This window comes from Dendrobates tinctorius, unplaced genomic scaffold (genome assembly GCF_039654945.1).
Source record: "Dendrobates tinctorius isolate UK_male_01 unplaced genomic scaffold, ASM3965494v1 ptg000073l, whole genome shotgun sequence".
Classification (NCBI taxonomy): Eukaryota; Metazoa; Chordata; class Amphibia; order Anura; family Dendrobatidae; genus Dendrobates; species Dendrobates tinctorius.
This window is the reverse complement of record NW_027361741.1, coordinates 302470-325577: the sequence shown is the minus strand read 5'-3', so window position 1 is coordinate 325577 and position 23108 is coordinate 302470. Positions and strand designations below refer to the sequence as shown.

Below are 23108 nucleotides of genomic sequence, written 5' to 3'. Positions count from 1 at the left end.
GAAACAGGTTCATACAAGTACAAATGGTCAAGTGTCCACATGCACACCAAAAGGCCATCTAAGGAATTATTTTTGGTTTTCAAGTTTACAAAATAGGAAAAAAAAAAAAAAATTCAGACAATTTTGTTGTCACTTACTACAAAAAAAGCAGTGTTTAAGAGAAAGTGAAAATGTCAAGTTCCAAGATCTCCTCTAAAGCATTCATCAGCCAGTACTGAACATTGTGATACAATGCAATAAGACAAGTCTCAAGTCTGATATCAATAAATCAATAATTTATTCATCTAAAAAAGTGTGTAAAAGTATAGACCTTTTGTTCACAAGGTATATATGAAGCACATTTATATTGAAGAACCTTTAACTCTTAACTTCTGTTTATTTTTTTTTCCATTTTTTTATCAAAGTCTTTCTGAATGTGAGGTACCAGAGGCAGGATTAAAATTTCTTTTGGAACTCCAGAAAAGTTTTTCTCCTTTCATGTGTTTCTGGCAGGGCTTCATTTCCCATATTCAGGTTGTTTTTTTTATCCTTTTTACGGCTATTTATAGATATTTGTAAATGTGTGTATATATAATATTTATATTTATATATATTTATATATTTTATATATAAAATGGAAAAACACAGCCAGTAAATGCTTTAAAAATTAGTTCATTGAGAAATGTACAACTTTTACAATTGTTTTTTAAAAAAGTGATATATATTTCTATGTACAAATACATTATTCTTTAATCTTTGTCACAGATCAGATTTTTTTTTTCCTTCCAGAACTGGCAAAAACTTTACACGTCTGAATTTGTCAGAAATTTAGAACATTTCCAATGAAAAGTAGAATGGATGTCTGTTGATGTGCAAATGGCATCCTTAGCTTGTTCTGTGTCATAGTTTAAATAAAACAGCCATTTCCTTCTCCTGGCTCCATGCTAAAACCAAATACTTCATTAAATAGTAAATGATGATGAAAAAAAAAAATAACACATAAATATCTAGAAAGGATATATGGATTTGACAAAAGAGCTGCCTGAATATTTCATGCTTTGTATTGGATTGCCACTGAGCTTCATCTTATGCAGTATTATCTACAGCCTTCGGAGTAGACGTGTGGATTGCTTTCATATGCGCAGTACTTGAAAACTTCACAGAGTATTGTGTCAGCTTCTCCATTAAGTCAGCCACATCAGCTAGGATTTCAGTTTTGGCAATTTGACTAATCACAACTACAACTAGTCAGGCCAGACAAACAATCTTGTAGGTTCACTTGTTCAGTTCCCAATGGTAGGGTTATTGTCCCATGGCAGTTGCTTTAAGAGAACATTATTGTGTTGCACAATAATGGAAATTCAAAGTGAACACAAAATGCTGCCTTCATCGAGGTACATATTAATACACCTAGACCTCTACAATGTAGATGGGACATACCGAATCGCCAGGGAGAGCATTCTGATGCTGCATTGTAAGGTCTTACTATAGCTTGGGACTAATACTGTATTATTGGAGGTTATCTGTATCTTCATAATTTAAGATCTACAACACAAACTAAGGAGATGTAAAAAAGAAAAAAAAAAAAAAAAAGTACAATACCCATTGGAATGCCAAACTGGTTGTCTTCAGAGTTTTGCATGTTTGAGGCCTTCATATGAATCTGACAACTCTATGTAACGAGCATGGTATTTTATCATTAGGGATAACAAGTCAAACGCTTGCATGGTACTGCTCAAAGACACTGCAACAATATGCTGGATGGAACGGCAGGGAGATTATATGTGAGAACAAACCGCAGACATGTACTTGTGTCAGTGGACACCACGTTAGAAAGTATACCAGCAAGATGGGAGACTGAGTCAATAGTCAACCATTCTTAGCTTCACCAAGTAAAAGCAACAAAACTAATTTCAGCAATGGATGACTTGTACGTGATATAGGCTTTTGTATGGCTCGTAATATCCTCCAGGTTTGTGATATGGGCATTTGTATGGCTCGTAATATTCACCAGGTTTGTGATATGGATATGTGTTTGGCTGGTATTAGCCATCAGGTATGTGATATGGCCATTAATATTGCTGGTATTAGCCATAAAGGCATTTGATTTATTATAGTGTGAATAAGGCCTGTGGAATGTACTTAACACCATTAAGAAAACACAGCTACCTGATTGTCACTTCCATGAAGATCAGAAATAAATTTGTTTCTGAGACGGCATCAACACTGAAAATCTGATTATGTGGCCTTAGCTTTGGCTACCGCATATACAGAGTAATCATATACTTAATGGGGAATACTGACAGGTTTGGCACAAAATAACTTCCTATGGTCAGAAGGCTACCAGTGAACACATTCAGCAAAGTGGGCTTGAATCAAAGTGAAGCTGGATATTTAACACCACATGTATGAATTTGTGACAATGCTGGCCTATAAGAAGAGCAGGCTGATGTAGTGGCTTAGAAGTGCTTTGAGAAGCTGACACAATAACGGAGCCGAACATGGTGTTGTAAAGACTCCTGCGTCTGTACTATATGTACTGGCCATGGATTCTGCAGTACTGCACTGTGTGTGTCAGACTAATCTGCTTTATTAGTGACTATTTCACTGTATTGTTCCTTATCAAAGCTGCAGACAGCTTTGATCTATTGCTGGATTGGCAGGCTCCTTTGAAGTTGTCTGACGCCTACCATATATTGTTTAGCAGGAATAAATTTCCCTGACTTGCTTGCACTCATTTCTTACAGTGAGAAGAATGACTTCGCTTGTATTGTTATTACTTAGTGTATATTTTGTGTTGCACAGAAAAAAGTGTTCCAGATGAAGTGCATTTCCTCCATGCAACAGGTCCAACAGCAGACTTTAAACACGGCAATCACAGGGCACTCTGAATGTTGGTCAAGGCAGGATGAATGTACTCAGAGAATGTCCATGACCATGTTATACATTTGCGTGAGCACCGTGAAGTGAACAGGTAGGCATGATGTTCGGTCCTGAGTAGCTGGGTTACACGTCAACCATGAGAGGGCGTTGTACTGTTCAAGCACAAACCTACACAAATAGAAAACATAATATAACTACAAATACAACATGTATCAAATACAAGCGTGCATACAGTAAGGCCATTGTGTTTCTGCTGTAACTGTATGTAGGGAGGTAAAGTTACCTTAGTACATCTGATGTGGTTTTGGAATCCAAAGGATGAGGAACACGTTGTGAAGTGCGAGCAGGTATGAGGTCATCATTTTGAGATATAGAAATATGATGATGTAGTGAAGCCTGTAATCAGCAAACAGTCTAGTTATTTATATGAAAACCCGATAGAAAAAACATTTATACTGGGTCATGACATTATGTAATAATTGCACAATACATATACTATTACGTATTACAGGCCTATTTTTCCTACAGCATGTGAGTACATGGAAAGTATGCCTTTCTAAAACCTTAGTTAATCAATGGTCTAGAGCAGGATTCCCCAACTCCAGTCCTCAAGGCACACCAACAGATCATGTTTTCAGGATTTCCTTTGTATTGCACAGGTGAAGCAATTATCACCTGAGCAATACTAAGGAAATCCTGAAAACATGATCTGTTGGTGGGCCTTGAGGACTGGAGTTGGGGAACCCTGGTCTAGAGTTCTAACATAACATGGAAAACAAAGGTGGCGTTTTTACCTTTAAAAATAAAGGACATTGGTTCTGCGCTTGTGGGCATGATGACCAAAACCATTCAGGCAAGTTTTCTGCTTTGGCTGTGGAGACATAGTAACCAAGAGCCAAAGGCTGTTGCTTCAGTTCTTCTGGAGTTTCCCTAGAAAGAAGTCTCTCTCCTTGACCCTAAAATGAAATTAAAAAAACCACAAGTGAGTAAAGATGGAAAACCACTCAATGTGCACAACCAGCCAACTAGCATGTATACCTGATAGCAATTGATTCATTTCAGCACAACCATCATAATCTCTATGCTGCATTAGTTTTGGGGCGTAATCACAAGCATGCATGTGTTCCAAGAGGGGAGTAAGCAGATACCTGCCCTCACATTAGATGGTCAGACAGTGCCATTAAAATGTCTCTAATGTATATGGCCAGGTTAGATCAACTAAAGCGAGAACGTTAGCAATAGCAGACAATGTCTATATTGCACATTAGTTACCTTCCTGTGGTTAAACCTGCTCTCACTAAAAACACATTATGCACTGTTCAATACCCTGGGAGAACATACCGCACTCACTGCTGTAGGTTTTGTACACTCTGAGAAGAGAATTACCACTTTACTTCTTGGTTTGGGAAGTTATCCCTAGCCTTTCAGTGAAAAGCAATGGAGTGCATACGTTTCAAAAGCATCTACACGGACTGGTATATTAGCTACTACATTTGAGCAAAAAAAAAAAAAGTTCACAGGATCCTGGTCCAAGACCTGCACATCTTTTTACTTTATTGGTTATGTTTTATAAATCATTTCTAGAAATCCCAGTTTAGAGACAATGGTTTCCCAAACATACCCGACTATGTTGGAAGTGCGAGCCACCTCCAATGCCTGTTGGAGATCCTGGGGAGGAGTTTGGAGGAGAATGTAGATTCCCTTGGATTAAAATTCCTAGGTCATTTTCCATGTCTGGCATGTCCGGGAATGGCAGATCAAACATATCATCTGAAATAACAAGGTTCACCAGAATTTAGAACAAGATCTTCATATGCAGATGGAAGCTCTGATAATTTTTATACAAACAACTTAGGTAAAGGTCCTAAAAGAGTCGATGTAATAGACCTAGAACAGGGATGCACAACCAGCAGCCTGGGTGCCCTTTGCGGCCCTCAATGTTTTTCTTTGCGGCCCTCGACTTTCTAGTCACAGACAACAATGACAGTGTCTGGCAGCTGCAAGTAGAGCAGTGTCAGGTAGCACTGTAGGGATTGCCAACCATTAATAGGTGGGAGTCCTAAAAATGGAATCGGCACCTATTAAATATTTGTCTTGTGATCTTTTAGTGTGATACATGGGGTTGATGTAATCTGACAATGTAGCCCTAGGACCAAGAAAAGTTGTGTACCCCTGACCTATTAAGAAACAATCATCAAAATAAAGCAGTGTACGATGACTACTGGTGACCGCTACATCAGTGTAATGAAACCTACAAAGTAATGGCAAACACAGGTTAATGGTCACCTCTTTGATGGGTACAATTAATAGCAGGAATGTCAAAGGGAAAGGATCATTAACAGTTATGTACAACACTGGTGCGGAGTATAATGAAGTCTTCACAAATGTTTAATGGCTAATTTAGCAAATTGCTCTGAAGGGCAAATGAAAAACACTAGCTGAGTAGTGCAACAAAGAGCCAGCCATTTTCTAAAAAAAAAATTGCATTTTAACAGTTTAAGTCATGTTATATTGAGCTGTAATAATATGGAAGAACACACAATAATGGGGCCATTTATAGAAATGAACTTAATGATTGTTATTTAGCAGTGTCACACTGCTCACCTGACAGGGTGGGCCTTAAAATAACATCTGTATATTGCAGCATAACTGCTGCCCCTCTGGATGTTTCTTATTGAGTACAGCATGGACCACAATTTTAGTCCTGTATGTCTGACAATAGGATTACAGTACATTGTAAGAATCAAATAAAATTAAAAAAAAAATAGAAACCAGATCCTTTCCCTATAGGCCGATTGCTCATGGTAAACCTGAGATAGGAAGTCACAATCTGCTCTACTTGTGCTCAGGTGCATACCGTATATCTCAGGCAGGGTGTGACTACCTAGCCATGTCTTGTCTCCCAGCTACTCACCATTACTAAAACCATCTTCATGTGGATAATGACTAGGAGCAACCTGGACCGTAGCTGAAGTAGGGAATACTAAGATGTGGGTGCAAGATGCATCCTGTGGGGTGCTGAGCTGAGAGGACTGCAGGTTCAAAGTTGTGCTGCGACCAAAGACAGATCCCATGGTAACTGCATCTGTGGTGGAAATGGATTACAATCAGGCCGAACCTCATTTGCAATACATGAACATAGTGGAGCAATGGGCACCAAAACATCTAGCTACAATGATAAATTAAGCAGCCTATCACTAGAAGATCCCTTAACCCCCTGGTCAATTCTGTTTTTTCTTTATTTCTTCCAAGAGCCAAAACCTTTTCTATTTCTCCATCCACAAAGCCTTATGATGTGATGGACTGGAAAACAAGAAAAAAAATTCCAAATGCATTGAAATAGCAAAAAAAAAAAAAAAGAAAAAAAAAAAGGCAATTTCACAATTTTTGGGGATAGGTTTTATTTAACATGTTCACTGTATGGTAAAAGTGGCCTGGTAATACGATTTTCCAGGTCAGTACGGTTACAGAAACCAAGCATTAGTAGTTTTTTTTGTTTTTTATTTAATTTAAAGGGGGTTTTCCCACAAAGTGAATTTTAAAGCTCATTTTAATTAATACATCTTGGAATAATAATAATTTCCACAATTGGATGTGGTTTTGAATAAAAAGTCCCTGTGCTGAGATAATCTTATACATGTGCCCTGTTGTGTACTTTCGTCTGATCATACCACAGCTCCTGGGCAGGGGAGGACACAAGAGTATACAGACAGGACAGCACGGGATCACAGCTGGTTCTTTTTGTGAGATAAATATTTAAAAAAAAAAAAAAAAGACAGGGATATGCTTTCTCTCACAAAAAAAAAATCAGCTGCGATCCTGTGCTGTCCTGTCTGTATACTCTTTTGTGTCCTCCCTTCCCCAGGAGTTGTGGTGTAATCAGACCATGTTCCTGCAGGGTCAGACACAGCCATTACAAACAAATCCTATATAGAGGCAAGGCACCCACAGTCAATATATTTAATGAATTATATGGGTGAAGGGATTAGTGTGACAAGTTCAGCGCCAAAATCATGGAAATCATAGCAAAAGGAAAAGCACCAAAGATCCATAAATAAAAAGTTAAAGCTTTAATGAACAAACATACAAAAACACGTATAATACACTGGTAGTAGGGTGATGACAATGGTGAGCCAAAAAAGTGGAACCACAACAGAGGCAGGCAACAAGCAGGCAGAGTAAATAGTTTATAACTAGCTCAAAAGAGCAAGTGCATTGTGCAAAGCGAGCAGTCTCATGGACAGAATACACGTTTGTATATAAGGGTCAAACATACTTGAATGATCGTGAAGGCACTGCACCGAAACGCACGTTGGGGCAGCGGCACCACAACCCCCTGGTAACACCAGGCATCTCTTTACTTTAGATTCTCGCTCAAGTGTATCTATTTGATTTTTTACACAGCCCTGTTGGACTTCACTATCACTCAAGTATGCTTGACCCTTATATGCAAACATATCTATCCTGTCTGTTATGAATCGGTCACCGAGGAGGAAAAAATAAACAAGCTAAGTCTCAGAAAACCAGAGAAGTTGGTAACTATGCAGATTGCAGATCCCTGAACTTAACCGCACAACTAGCAGTAGTCGTGGAGTGTTCCTACGATGGTCCTAGACGCCTCGTCACAACCGGAGAGCTACATAAGTCTAAAGCAGGAAAAGAGGAAAACTAACTGCCCCAGAGCAGACCCCAAAGGAAAGACAGCCCCCCACATGTATTGACGGTGAAACAAGATGAAATTACAAACAAAGGCAGGAAAATAGGCTGAGCAAACGATGGGGCCCGGCTAACTAAAAAGGACAAGAAAGGAAAGACACTGTCTGCAATCTGCCAAAAAAAAAAACCTACAAAAATATTGTCCAACACTTCTGATAGCAAAATTAACCCTGAAGTCACTAGACTTCTAAACCTATATCAGCACTCTGAAATATTCTGAGACAAAGCAAAAAAAGAGGCCAATCTAATAAGGAACAAAAAGCAGATTGGCAAATACTGATTAATAGGAGTGGAAATTCAGCATAGCCCCCAGCAGGGGCAAGCTGATTACACAAAAAACTGAATTGACCAACAAGCGCAAGTGTGAACATTAGCAAAAAAACAAACTTAACTTGAGAAGACTGGAAGAAAGCTGAAGTCCAGGACCTGAGAAGCAGGCTGAATCACCAGCACCCGGATAGGGCGTCGGCTATCTTATATCCAGTCTGATACTCCAGAGATCCAATCGTTATCTTCCTCATCAGGTGGCAGATCACTACCACTTAAACCAACAGCACTACCTCCTGTCACCACCAGAGGGAGAACGGAAGGGGAACTCTCAACTGATGGAGCAGAAAATGAGTTCATGACACCTGTCCATGAAACTGCTCGCTTTGCAAAAAGCACTTACACTTTTGAGCTAGTTATAAATTATTTACTCTGCCTGCTTGTTGCCTGTCTCTGTTGTGGTTCCACTTTTTTGGCACACCATTGTCATCACCCTACTACCAGTATATTATACGTGTTTTTATGTTTGTTCAATAAAGCGTTAACTTTTTATTTATGGTTCTTTGGTGCTATTTCTTTTGCTATGATTTCCACAGCCATTACACAGTATACAGCAGGGGCAAATGTATAAAATTATCTCAGCACAGGAACATTTTATTTAATCACATCCAATTGTGGAAATTATTATTATTCCAAGATCTTTTGATTAAAATGAACTTTGTTCATGGGACAACACCTTCAAGTGGTGAAACACTTTTGCTTGTGTCTACTGTCAGGGTACAGGGATGTATGAGGGTATACGTTTTTGCTCCGAGTGGACTTTTTTTTTTACTGATACAATTTTGGGGTAGATGGAATGTTTTAATTGCCTATTTTATTACAATGTTGGAAAAAAATTTAATTCTGGCATTTTGATTTTTTTCTCGTTATGCAGTTTACTGATCAGATTAATTTAGTTTAAATTTTAATAGATCAGACTTTTACGAATGCAGCGATACCAAATAAGTATTTTTATTTTATGGTTTTATTCTTAATGGTGCATAAGGGAGGTGATTTGAACGGATCTTATTTTTTCATATTTTTACAACTTTTTTTTAGTTCCTTTAGGTGACTTGAAGCTGGTGTCACCTGATAACTTATGCTATACATAGCAGTGCATCAGCAGTGGAGGTCTTCAACAGACTTCCGGCTGTCAGGGCAACCCATCAGCACACTGCAATGATATCATGAGCGTGCTGGAGAACGTGTGAGCTGACACACCCCTCCCCACCCCTCGCATGTGTTAAATGCCACTGTAAGAGACTGACAGTGGCATTTAGCAGAGTAACCACCACGGACAGTGCTCCGCCCCATCCTTGGCTTTTTAAGGAACATGGTGGCTGATTAAATCAGCCAACATCTGCCCTGTAGATGCGAACCTGCATCAAAGACAGGAACAAGACATATGATATAAAAGTAGGTCATATGCTGTGAAGGGGTTAAAAACCAAAACAGTAACAGCAATATAACATTTTAATAAAATAAGTCATTGATCATTTTAGCATGCCTAACTGCTGGAAACTATAGGTCTCCCTTCTTACCTACATTGTTAATATACACACTGGATGACGCATCAGTTAATTTGGGAATTTTTACAAATGGGGAAAAAAAAAAAATGTGAAAATAAATTCTATATGAAGTTTATGCTCAGGAAAATATTACTAGAAACGCATAAGAACAAGGATTGACAAAAGTTTGTATCCATTACACAAACTAATGCAGTGAGGGCCTTTTACCTGGCATCACATTAAATGATCCTTGTGGCTCCATTGCTACGAGGCAGGCACTCAGAATAGATGGCGAGTCTGCGGCAGATATACCACACATCCTACAGGCCTCTTTTAGTTGACGGCTAATGTTCTGTAGTGAGCATTCTCCCAGCAAAATACTCCAGTCTGTAACACACATTTAAAGTATTAAAATGGAAACAAAAAAAAAATCATATATTGTTTTCATCATACATGGTAATACATTAAACCACATACCTTTCAGCTCACCATGGCCCAATCTTCCCAGGCGACCAATGACAACTCTCCATGGCAAAGAGGTCATCTGCAATAGACCCACACACCACTCCCACAATTTTTGAAGTCCAATTTTCCGTGCTGAAACTTTGCTTCTTCGGAACCTGAGAATGTAGAGACAATAGCTGCACTATAAAATCCACTACAGTAACAAGGAGATAAAAACTGTAGTTCTAGATTATACACTTTTTACCATAGGGCAGCCCTAGACATACAGCAGGAAGCACAGCTATCAGACTGATGGAGAAAGATCTTTTTGATAAATGTAGAATTTCACATAAAATACCGTAGCAGTAAAATGAATCACTGAGGCGTAGGAGAAATGAATTATGCTTACATATACTTCCATCATTCATTGCTAAATAGAATTAAATACAACTGGAAGGCAATGACCATGGTTATTACCTATTGGGCACATGGATATTCACTACGCAGGTCTCCAGTAGCTCTCCCTGTAAATCAGTGCAAGAAGCCAGGAGCCAGCGCTGGTCGTGGGACAAGCAATATCCTACAAATAATACGTTGTACTTCTGGCCAGCCTCGCCAAATGTTTCTCCCTGTTCTGTTGGCTTGTCTTTTGTTGGAGCAAGCAGAAATGGTGGCGAGTAGAGTTGCCCTGGGATTGGATGCTGTAGAGATAAAAATGAGGATAAGAAACATAGCAAATAGTTTACAACACAAAAAGCTCCTTGCACTTAAGCAATCCCACATATTAATAATGTCTATGTTGCCACCAGCTTTCATAGTGATTACCTAATAAAATACAACACACCTAGCAGATATTCAGACACAAGGGGAATAGGCCAGGAGGTAACACTCCATGAATAGAAGTTAAGCTTTTAGTTTTCAGTTTTAAAGGTTTTTTGGCTCTTTAGCCCCTAAAGGACATAGCAAGCTATATTTTTCCAACCCACATTTCAAGAGCCATAAATTTATCTTTTTGGCAACAAAGCCATATGAAGGCTTATTTTTGTGTAGGAAAGTTGCTTCTTTAATAGCACACTTTAATTTACCATACAGTGTACTGATAGTTAGCAAAAAAAATGTCTTTGTAGAAAGTAAAAAATTGCAATTTCAGAGTTGTTTTCATATAACTGTATCCTGCAGGTTAGTACCATTAAGGCAACACCAAATATATATAATTTTTGTTTCACTATTTTTTAATCATTTCAACCCATCTAAACCTTAGAAATGTTTTGCCCTTATATGTAGCTACTTAAATGGGTTCTCTAGGCTTGTGACAAGTCCGCAGTAGTGAGGAGTGAGTATACGCGTTGCACGGGTGTCCTCCGAGTATTGTGGATGTGCTTGGAGATTTAGTTTCTATCGCCATAGCTGCATGATTTACGGCTGCTGGACAGCCTGAATACAAACAGGAATTCCCTAACAAACAGGCATTCCTCACATGTATTCAGCCTGTCTAGCAGCTGCAAATCATGCAGTTGTGTCGACAGAAACTAAATCTCCGAACACGCCAAAATACTGGGAGGACACCAGAGCATGCTCGTAAAAACCTGAGCAACGAATATATTCGCTCATCACTAGTCCACATTCATCCTACACTCCCTGAAAGAAGTTATGTCGCTTATCCATGTTATGTAAATAAAAGCTTATAACCTGATGTTAAATTAATCCATTGGTTGTATAAATTATTCTTTTGAAAGCTGAAACCCTCCGAAATGTGGTTTAGGCTAAGAAAATAAATTGGCATCAATGCAGAAATATTGATCATTTAATGGACACAGAATGGTCAGATTTTGGCAAGACAAAAGTTTTGTCGGCCACAGAAAGTAATGTGATATTCAAACAAGTAACTTAAAATACAAATATATGTTGCATAACATGGTGAATGAAGTTGTGGTGCAATTAGAGTCATAGTTAATATTTGTGTGACTTCAATGAGCTTGAAGGACTGCATCCATGTGGTTCAACAATGATTCACACAATTTATTAATGAAGTCATCGGGAAGAGCAAAGAATGCAGTCTCAGGCCGGTTTCACATTTGCGCTTTATGGCGCAGCGATGGCCTGCGCACGGCCGACACTAAGCCCCGCCCCCTGCCCGCCCCATCCGGTTATCGCCGCCTACTAGCGCACATTGAGGCTTGCGATCTGCGCACCCTATCTTTAGCATAGGGTGCGCAGATCGTGCGCTGGCCGTGCGCTAGCAGGATTTTGCCGTGCGCTACGCACTTTTGAAGGTGCGCCCGTGTGCGCCGAACGCAGCATGTTGGATTTCGGCGCGCACGGCGCACCTTCAAAAGCGCACGGCCAGCGTACGATCTGCGCACCCTATGCTAAAGATAGGGTGCGCTGATCGCAAGCGTCCATGTGCGCTAGTAGGCGGCGATGACCGGATGGGGCGGGCAGGGGACGGTGCTTAGCGGCGGCCGTGCGCAGGTCGTCGCTGTGCCATAAAGCACAAATCGGCCTTACATGCCTCCCAGAGTTCATCTAGATTCTTTGGTTTTGTCTTCCAAGCTTCTTTAATCCTTCCCCAAACATGCGCAATGATGTTCATGTCCTTGAGCACCTTGATCTTTTTTGCCTGGAGAAACTTTCTTGTAGAGATGGATGTATAAGATGGAGCACCATTCTGCTGCAGAATTTTACCCCTTTTATGATTTGGAATATAAAAGAGGTAGCTAATACTTCTTGATATTTTAGGCTATTGATATTGCCCTCCACCTTGCAAGCAAATGTTTCGCACACCCCCATACTGAATGTAACCCCAGACCATGATCTTTCCACCACCAAATTTAACTGTTTTCTGGGTATATTTTGGATCCATACGGGCTCCATTAGGTCTCCTGCAGTATTTGTGGCGGCTGTGGTGTAATTCTACTGAAGATTCATCAGAGAAATCCACCTTCTGCCACTTTTCCAGTGTCCATCTGTTTAGCAGGCTGTGGGACTTTGCAAATGGCAAATAAAAAACCGTGTGGCATTAGTTTAGTGCTGGCTTCTGGGCACTGATTCGACCATGGAGGCCTTTTCGAGACAGAATCTTACAAACTGTTCTAGTTGAACCAGGGACTTGAGGTGACCAGGCCTGTTGGAGCTCTGCTGCAGTGGAAGAGGAGCTTGCTTTGGATTTTCTAACCAACAAACGTTCCTCCTGAGCAGTTGTCTTGCGGGGTCTGCCGGACCTGGGCTTGTAAAACACATCTCCAGTCTCTTCGAATCTTTTTTTAATTCTTTGTACTTGACGCTGAGACACATTAAAGATGCCAGCCACCTCTTCGGTGGATCTGGTCTTCAGCCTCTTGATAATCCAGGCTTAGGTCGCAGGGTGGATTTTTGGCATGTTGTCAGAGCTCAAGTTACAGCTCAAGTGAAGGTCTGGGGTGCTGGGTTTCTTTTTATACACACCCACTAATTAACCGATCATTTACTGAGCACAGGTGAGGATGTAAACTAGGATTGGGTGCATTATACGACCAGGCGACAAAACTTTTGTCTTGCCAAAATCTGACCATTCTGTGTCCATTAAATGATCAATATTTCTGCATTGATGCCAATTTATTTTCTTAACCTAAACCACATTTCGGAGGGTTTCAGCTTTCAAAAGAATAATTTATACAACCAATGGATGTATTTAACGTCAGGTTATAAGCTTTTATTTACATAACATGGATAAGCGACATAACTTTTGTCAAGGAGTGTATATGCCTGCCTTATTATGACAGCGTATTGTCACAGTCTCCTTTCCGCTTCCGCTACAAGCGGGCAATCAACTTACACATGCATACGATTTGCATAGTGACAGTCATGTACCAACTAGATGCATTTGGGTTCTTGCAATAAGACAAAATTGAGAGAAGGTGGATGAGTCTAGTCGGCATATGACCGCAAGAATGCAAATCGCATACATTTAGTCATGTGACTGCCTGTTCACACCATGAATACTGAGAAATTGGGACATAATCTGCTGTCAAGGTGCGGCAGTCAAGAGTGTCTGCAGATTTTTGTTGCAAGCCAGGACAACCCATTTTTAATGCAGCATATCCTATTGAAATGTGGCATTAAGGGCATAAACTACCATATTTGTAGCTGGTTATGCACTCTTAGTAGTATGGTGCCTGGTCAGCCAATACGTTCACCATTGGGGTGGTTGTAAGAGCACCACAGTACTCAAAATAGCTCATTAGTAGGGGTCTTGAAAATTGGACCCCACCAATCTAACAATGATGGCCTTGCGTAGCAATGGGACATTAATTTAAAAAAAACTGTAACCACCACCATTTAAAGGAAACCGGTCATGCAACTCACGAGAGCACAAATACAGACAGGTATCTTTCTCGAACGCTTTTAAAGAAAATATACTTAGAAGTTCCAATCTGTCTGTAGATGCCTCTTTTATTCAAGAAAAAAAGTGAGCAGCTACAGACAGAAGATTTTACTAAATAAAATTTATTAACAAATGACTCCACTTTCTAGCAAAAGTCTAACGCAAATTTCTAGGTTGTGAGATCCTGGCACACAGAATGGTGTACCTATGGCTGCATCTGAGGTCTGACTGTGAAATTGCAGTTTGGCCGAAACAAGTGCTGTTTGCACTTTATCACAAAATTACATTATCAGTTACATACTACAGCTGTGTCAAAGCACAAACCGAGCTCATTTCGGCAGACCTCAGACGCTGCCATACAATGTTGTGGAATCCTGCAACCCAGAAGTTAGGACCCAACTTTTGCTAGAAAGTCAGTCCCTTTATGCTGCCATTCTGCCCACTGGTTTCTTACATAAAAAGGGCAGCCCACTGACAGGTGATAGCAATTCTAACCCAACACTTTAGAATTACTTTATTTGTCCCTGCTTGAAAAATAACCTTTCTCCACAAATAGGAGCTGACAAGTCCCATGTTACCTCAGAGTTCCTCAATACTGTATTCAGGGCAGCTGCAGGACCAAAGCCAGTAAGTGGCTTGATGGGAATCTGGGATGCGACTGGCCGCCGACACTGGCAGTATACTGAGAAAGCTAAAGATTTCAAGTGCTGGATGTAGGAGACAGTTTCATCATTAACCGTCTGCAGCAGATAACGACATGGCACCACCTGAGAGAGGGGAGAAATATCGGAAAAAAACCCACCACAATTAAAACCACAAATAATGCAAAAGGACAAAATTCAAGCAGGATAGACTTCTAAATGTTACTGAAATGAAAGATTATATATCAATACTATAATAAATGCAAGGACCAAATTAGTTACAAGATTAGAAAATACCACTTAATTAAATCTATCATTCAAGTTAATTTTGTATCTGTAGCTTACTTTAAAGCATTCTTGAGTTTATTCAAGTTTTGAACTTCAAGTCTTCACTTTCACCAATCACCCTTGACAAAGCATATGTGAAACGTGCATCTGGTGTGATCGGAGAGTGAGTTTTGTACCTATATTTTGTATAGTGTGTAATCTTTTTCCACCTCATTTTCTCTCAGGATATTACTGTCCTCTTGGCAATCTAATCCAAACATGCCATGTGTATTTGATATACACGTACCAATTTATTATCCACCTTGGTTGTGTGCTTTTTATACATTTCCTTGCAATCTGTGTTTTTGTGACTTGTGCCATTTATTCACATTATGGTGGTTTTGTCTTTCAGTTCACTCACGAATACACAAATATATCTGTCTAGTGTAGCATGTACTGTTTTTTACTTTTTATTGGTGATATTTCATTAATTTGTAACCATTTTGGTGCTCACACATTGTATTATTGGTATATGTTTTGTGCCTTGAGACCCCCACTTTACCCTTGGTTGCAATCTTTGGCTTTGAAATGAAGATAATATACCATATTTTTTGGACTATAAGACTTATCAGATCATAAGACGTGTCCTAAATTTACAGGAGTAAACTAACGGAAAAAAAACGTAACGCATCAAAAGGTCGTCCGTCATGCAGTCTGAATTCAGCTTACTGGCAGGAGAGCAGCGATGGTGGTAGAGAGGGGTCACAGGAGGTGTTCGGAGGTGCGATGCTGCGGGGTAATGCTTAGAGTCCCATCCCAGGCTGGTTGAAGGGGGTGCTCGGCGGTGCAGGGGCTCTGCTGACATTTTGTGAAAGCCCGAAGCCTCTGCACTGTCATGGTTTCAATGCAGTGGACTCTGGGAAAATGGGACTCTGGGAAAATGGGCACTACAGACTGTACGTGCACAGATTTTGATCTTTGTGCCAAAATCTCAACCTGTGTATGTGCCAGCCACTTTCCTCAGCGTCCACCACAATGAAACCAACTTGGGACTGGCAGCATTGCTGGACTCCTGCCGCCACCCTTCCCAAATTTTTTTTCTGGGGGGGTGTGTCTTATTGTCCCAAAAATACAGTAATACTACAATATAAAATCAATTGACAAGGTGAAAACAGAGTGTGACAATAATCTTACCTGCAGGATACAGGCAGCACGGAGTGGTTCCGGTAAAATTTCCAGCATGTCTGTAAAACAGCGAATTAAACCCAGCAGCCAGAAGTTTCCTGTGTGAGAGTCATCATCTGACGTGTATGTAAAAGGATCCACCATGTATATGACAACAGTTGGGGATAACGTCACGCTTGCAGCTGGCTCAGCCACTGTTGGGATCCCAATTTTCTCTCTTTCGGTTGTACTAAGAATTTAAAAAAAAAAAAAAAAAAAAAAAAAAAAAGGTAAATAAACATACGTACATTATATGCATTTATAAACAGAAATAACACAAATAAAAAATTTTAGGGGTCATATATTGACAGAGCTGTTCACAACAGGACAATCATTGCTTAAAGCAATTCGGGGCCACATAGAAAATAAAAACAATGCATACTCACCTCCTATAGCAGCAACTTTCCAGCAACATTGGCACTGTTTTTCTCAGCGGGTGACGTAACATTGCTGTGCAACGGGACTGTTGCAGCCAATCAATCAAGATTCCGTCATAACGGATATCCGCACTGACAATATAGTAAAGGCTGCAATTGGTCACTGGCCCCTGACTGGCTGCTGCGGTCTATTGACACAATGATGTCACTCCAGCTTTATTAAATAAGGGTGAACCTGTCAGCAGAACGGTGGTGAGCAGAGTTGAGCGACTTTGGTCAGATCGGGTTTCGTGAAACCCGGCTGAAACAAAATTTGAGTCGGATGAAACTGGTCTGACTAGGGCAAAAAAAGTCGGCGTTTCGTCCGAAACCCGACCCCAATGCAAGTCAATCTGGAATAAAAGTCGCCATTGAGCGGATGATATTCATTCACTCAATGCCGACTTTTATTCCCCATTGACTTACATTGGGGTCGGGTTTCGGACGAAACTTCGACTTTTTTTGCCCTAGTCAGACCAGTTTCATCACTCAAATTTTGTTTCAGTCGGGTTTCACGAAACCCGATCCGACCAAAGTCGCTCAACTCTAGTGCTGCATAAACTACAGACAGTGTCAGGTTGGTGCTGTTCTACTAATTAAAATTATACCACTGATGAAATCCATCTTGTGGTTGTTGTTTAGTCTATATTTGTAGTTTTCAGTTAATGAGATTCTCGTGCTTCGGGGCGGACAGGGGGAGGGGGGTGGTCTTTTTGTGGAGTTCTGCTTACAAATTCATTTGTAGTGGCTTATGACAGGTCACTTATCGTTCAGTGATCTGCCCCTAGTTTACAACTACATAGATTACTATGTGGGGAAAAAAATAACATTCATCAACACTGTGCTGTAGCATGATACAATGGCTAATTTGCATATATTCATTTATGATTTAGTTATATAATATTGTAGCAAGTAACACTGGTATATCCACTCCTCTTAATAGTACATCAGCAATTGGATAGGAATAAAATATAACTTTTATTTCAAAATTTATAAAATCTACAAAAGTGCAAGGTGCTCAAATAGACAACATACAACAAGAAAAACTGATATATACAACCTCAATCAACAATTGAAAATGTCCTTCAATCATATATGCAAATGGATATATTATATATATATATATATATATATATATATATATATATATATATATATATATATATATATATATATATATATATATATATATATCTCCATCCTTAGGTAGAAGAATGGCTGCCTCAAATCATTGTGTATAGTGGAGGGGCGTAGCCCCAAAAAAATATAATACCCTAAGGCTACGTTCACACGTACCGGAACTTCCGCGGAAATTACCGCGAGAATTCCGGAATTCCAGTCCGCGGGAAAAAAAAATCGCATTTTAAATTCCCGCGATTTTCCCGCGGAAAAACTAGCATTTTGCAAGCGTATTTAGCTTGCAAAATGCTAGCGTTTTCCAAGCGATCTGTAGCATCGCTTGGAGAACTGATTGGCAGGTTGGTCACACTCATCAAACAGTGTTTGACAAGTGTGACCAACTTCTTACTACTGAGACCGCCTATGCAGCATCAAAAATGGTGTTATTCTTACCTTCCGACGTCCCGCACAGCCGTTCCCAGTAATCCTTTGCGAAAATGCCCGCGATGACGTCCGCACTCGCGGGATCGCGATGTCTCGCGGTAATTCGCGATGACGTCGCGCGAATGACCGCGAGAACGGACGTCATCGCGGGCATTTTCGCAAAGGATTACTGGGAACGAGAGCGTGGAGAGAAGCGGGAGGCTGCGCGGGATGCCAGAAGGTAAGAATAACAATATTTTTTATTTTAAATTCTATTTTTTACAGGTCCTCCGGACCGTGGATGCCATCCGCAAATGTTCTGCTTACTTTCCGCATGGTGTGCACAGCCACATGCGGGAAGTAAGCGGAACAATGCATTCCTATGGGTGCGGGATCGCCGCGATTCCGCAAAATTAATGAGCATGCTGCGGTTTTTACCACGAAGCGATTCCGCCGCGGTAAAAACCGCAGCATTAGCACAGCATTGCGGAATCCCATAGGAATGCATGGGATGCTTATTTTTCGCGTTTTCGCGGCAAAGTCGCGCGGTTAAAACCGCCACGGAAACGCGAAAAAACGCCACGTGTGAACTCAGCCTAATAATAGCTATTGCAATTTGCCCACCAGGCCATCAGTCAGTGATATCCAACGAGAATGAGTGTCTAATGAACAAACAAAATGCCTACTAATTCAGGCTCACATCCGGCATATCCAAATATACTCATCTCATGGTATTTTTTTCGGCATATAGGGTATAATCATATCCCATTTTAACAAACCCCTGCTAGCCCACTGACATATATTAGTGGAATATTACCACAGACCAGCTTTATAGACCTCAGTTATGTATTCACTGCAGATTTTACTTATACACATAAATGCACGTGTGTTCATGACCTCATGGTGCTTCATTCTGTCACATTTGAGGTATTATATTTAACATATCAGAGCATATCACCTCAGTTGAGGAGTTGTTTTTTTACAAATATATGCATAAAACCTCATTATATCATTGCACATCTCATCTTTCTATCTGAGGTATTTTCCACGACACAAAAATCTCATAGCATGTATGCAAAAAGAACGGTCTCACCAAATTGCGGGATTCTAATCAGGTTTCAGCAAGTGATCAACTAGCTCAGATTATACAAGTATTGCAGCAGGCCAGTCATGTATAAACTTAAGACATAAAACTAATCTACTTTATTTCAGAAATTAAAAAAGGACCACAGTCCCTATTAAAAGTGCACATGTTCAAAAACACAAACAGAAAGACACGCAAACCGCTCTTGAAGATGCGGTAGGTAGTAACCCAAACTCTAGACGGATTTTTCAGTCTCAATACCTTAATATAAATCTCATATCCAGAGACAGTTTTTCTGAATCTCTCCTTTATATAGCTTTTCCCGTAAGGCTAGTTTCACACTAGCGTTTTTGAGCGCAGCGACGGCCTGCGCAGGGCCGCCGCTAAGCCCCGCCCCCTGCCGCGCCTCCGCCGGTAGCTCCGCCTACCGGCGCATGACGCTGCATGCGCCATGCGTCCCATCTTTATCACTGGGGGCGCAGGCCGTGCGCAGTATGCGTTTGGCGGCGCATGCGCCTTTTTGACGGTGCGCCGACCTGCGCCAAACGCAACCTGCTGCAGTTTGGTTGCACCGGCGCACCGTCAAAAAGGCGCATGCGCCGCCAAACGCATACTGTGCACGGCCTGCGCCCCCAGTGATAAAGATAGGGGACGCAGGGCGCATGCAGCGTCATGCGCCGGTAGGCGGAGCTACCGGTGGAGGCGCGGCAGGGGCGGGGCTTAGCGGCGGCCGTGCGCAGGCCGTCGCTGCGCTCAAAAACGCTAGTGTGAAACTAGCCTAATTAAAATAGTTTGGGACGAACAACAACACTCCTCTATAAATTCTAGGGTGTTATAAACTATCTATGGTCTGTCTAACATACAGAGACCAATGTGGTGATTATATATCCGCATATACCATCATTGCTCACAATTCTCATAGACAAGTTATAATAGTGACAACCTGTAAAGAAATAGGTGGCATATCATGCAAACTGAGATTCTTTGCTTTATGTACACATATTCATTGCTCATATAGAGTATACGTCATATACTTTTCTCATAATCTCAGAATTTGCACATATATCATGGAGGGGTCTCACCCATAACCATTTCAGTGATGAGTTCCTCCATACACATAACGCTCCCTTCTCCCTATGCGTTTCACTGGTTATCAGATCATCAGGGGAGTTTCTGGGTAAGACTCAATGCCTCCATATTCAAGAAATGCCATCACCGAGGCTGCTCACCTGTTTGCCTTTATATCATGCGCTCCTTTCGAAATTCCCTGCCTCTTGCAGGTGGGCAGATAATTACCAATGACCACTTCCTGTTCTTCAACTTCTATGGGAAAGCATACAGCGCTTGCGCGCTTCCCACACTCCACTCACCATATCACATTCATTCCATTCTACTGCGCCCAATACTTCCTGTTATCGGGCTGTCATGCCAGAACATCCACATACCGAGGGAGCATACCGCGCATGCGTGCTCCCCATACAGCATTCAACAGCCTAGTTTTAGTCAGGTCGATTGCGTAGTCACGCCTCTCAGGCTGTCACGCAAGGACATCAATATGCCGAAGGAGCGTACCGCGCATGCGCGCTCCCCATGTAGCGTTCAGCAGCCTACATTCAAATCAATTGAGGTGCACTCTGTGCGCATCTACTCCCCCTCCAACCTCCAACTGGCTGTCATCTACCGCCCCCCAGGGCCAGCCACCACCTTCTTTGACCACTTCACCACCTGGTTACTTCATTTCCTTTCCGCGGACATCCCTACCATCATCATGGGCGACTTCAACATCCCCATTGACACTTCCCTCTCAGCTGCCACTAAACTTCTATCTCTCACTTCCTCCTTCGGCCTCACTCAATGGTCTTCTACATCCACCCATAAAGATGGCCACACACTGGACCTCATCTTCACCCGCCTCTGCTCCCTATCTAACCTCTCTAACTCACCACTTCCTCTCTCTGACCACAACCTGCTCACATTCTCTTCCCTCTTCACTCCATGTCTACAATCCCCACCCCACAAACTTTCACACCCTCGCAGGAATCTTAAACACCTTGACCTACACTCATTCTCTGAATCCCTCCTCCCTCTCACAGATATAAGTTCCTTACACAATGCAGATGACGCTGCTGCTCTATATAACACCACAATAGCTGTAGCTTTGGAATCCGCTGCCTCACTTACACATACCAAAACTCGCAAAATCAACAGACAGCCCTGGCACACCAGCCTGACCAAAGAGCTGAGGCGAGCTTCCAGGGCTGCTGAGCGCAGATGGAAAAGATCCCACTCCAACGAGCACTTCATCGCATTCAAACAGTCCCTCACTACTTTCAAGACCACACTCGCCACAGCTAAACAAACCTACTTCTCATCTCTCATATCCTCCCTGTCTCACAACCCTAAACAGTTATTCAACACCTTCAATTCTCTCCTCCGCCCCCCAGCACCTCCTCCCTCCCCACTCATCTCAGCTGAAGACTTTGCCTCATTTTTCAAGCAGAAAATTGATAACATCAGGGACAGTTTTGGTCAACAACCCCCAGAGCCCTTCCTCCTGACTTCCCAGCCCTCCACCTTCAAAACCAACTTCTCCACCATTACAGAAGATCGACTCTCCACTCTACTCTCAAGATCACATCTCACCACCTGTGCACTCGACCCAATCCCATCCCACTTCATACCAAACCTCACCAGAGTCTTCATCCCAACCCTAACCCATCTCTTCAACCTATCACTAACAACTGGTGTTTTCCCCTCAAGCTTTAAACATGCCTCCATCACACCTATCCTCAAAAAGCCCTCTCTTGACCCATCCTCTGTATCTAGCTATCGCCCTATATCACTTCTCCCCTACGCCTCCAAGCTACTGGAACAACACGTCTACCTTGAACTGTCCTCCCATCTCTCTTCTTGCTCCCTCTTCGACCGCTTACAATCTGGCTTCCGGTCACACCACTCCACTGAAACTGCCCTTACTAAGGTCACCAATGACCTCTTAACCGCCAAGAGCAAGCGACACTACTCTGTCCTCCTCCTCCTGGACCTGTCGGCTGCCTTTGACACAGTGGACCATTCCCTATTATTACAGACCCTCTCATCCCTCGGCATCACAGACTTGGCCCTCTCCTGGATCTCATCATAGATAACAGACCGGACATTCAGCGTCTCCCACTCACACACCACCTCCTCACCTCGCCCCCTATCTGTCGGAGTCCCACAAGGTTCAGTCCTTGGGCCCCTGCTGTTCTCTATTTACACCTTTGGCCTGGGACAGCTCATAGAATCTCATGGCTTTCAGTATCATCTTTACGCTGATGACACACAGATCTACATCTCTGGACCAGATATCACCTCCCTACTAAACAGAATCCCTCAATGTCTGTCCACTATTTCATCCTTCTTCTCCGCTAGATTTCTGAAACTCAACATGGACAAAACAGAATTCATCATCTTTCCCCCATCTCACGTGACCCCCCCCCTACGAACCGATCAATTACAGTAAATGACTGCCCACTCTCCCCAGTCCCACAAGCGCGCTGCCTCGGAGTAATCCTTGACGCTGATCTCTCCTTCAAACCACATATCCAAGCCCTTTCCACTTCCTGCCGACTTCAACTCAAAAATATTTCACGAATCCGTTCATTCCTCACCCAAGAATCTGCAAAAACCCTAGTCCATGCCCTCATCATCTCTCGCCTTGACTACTGCAACCTCATGCTCTGTGGCCTCCCCTCA

General features: G+C 41.7%; 1 protein-coding gene across 2 annotated transcripts in view; it reads right to left on the bottom strand.

Annotated features, from left to right (window-relative positions):
• Positions 1–260: 260 nt before the first annotated feature.
• MED13L (mediator complex subunit 13L) overlaps positions 261–23108 on the bottom strand; it is a 250774-nt gene continuing 227926 nt past the window's right edge. For both annotated transcript variants that reach the window (XM_073582553.1, XM_073582554.1), the window contains 10 exons: positions 16302–16521; positions 14778–14966; positions 10314–10537; positions 9870–10012; positions 9621–9779; positions 5777–5947; positions 4484–4632; positions 3657–3818; positions 3146–3258; positions 261–3030 (listed from right to left, as the gene is read on the bottom strand). In XM_073582553.1, the coding sequence (XP_073438654.1) occupies positions 2898–3030; positions 3146–3258; positions 3657–3818; positions 4484–4632; positions 5777–5947; positions 9621–9779; positions 9870–10012; positions 10314–10537; positions 14778–14966; positions 16302–16521 (1663 nt within the window). In that variant the 3' untranslated portion in view covers positions 261–2897. The remainder of the gene's footprint in view (positions 3031–3145; positions 3259–3656; positions 3819–4483; positions 4633–5776; positions 5948–9620; positions 9780–9869; positions 10013–10313; positions 10538–14777; positions 14967–16301; positions 16522–23108) is intronic.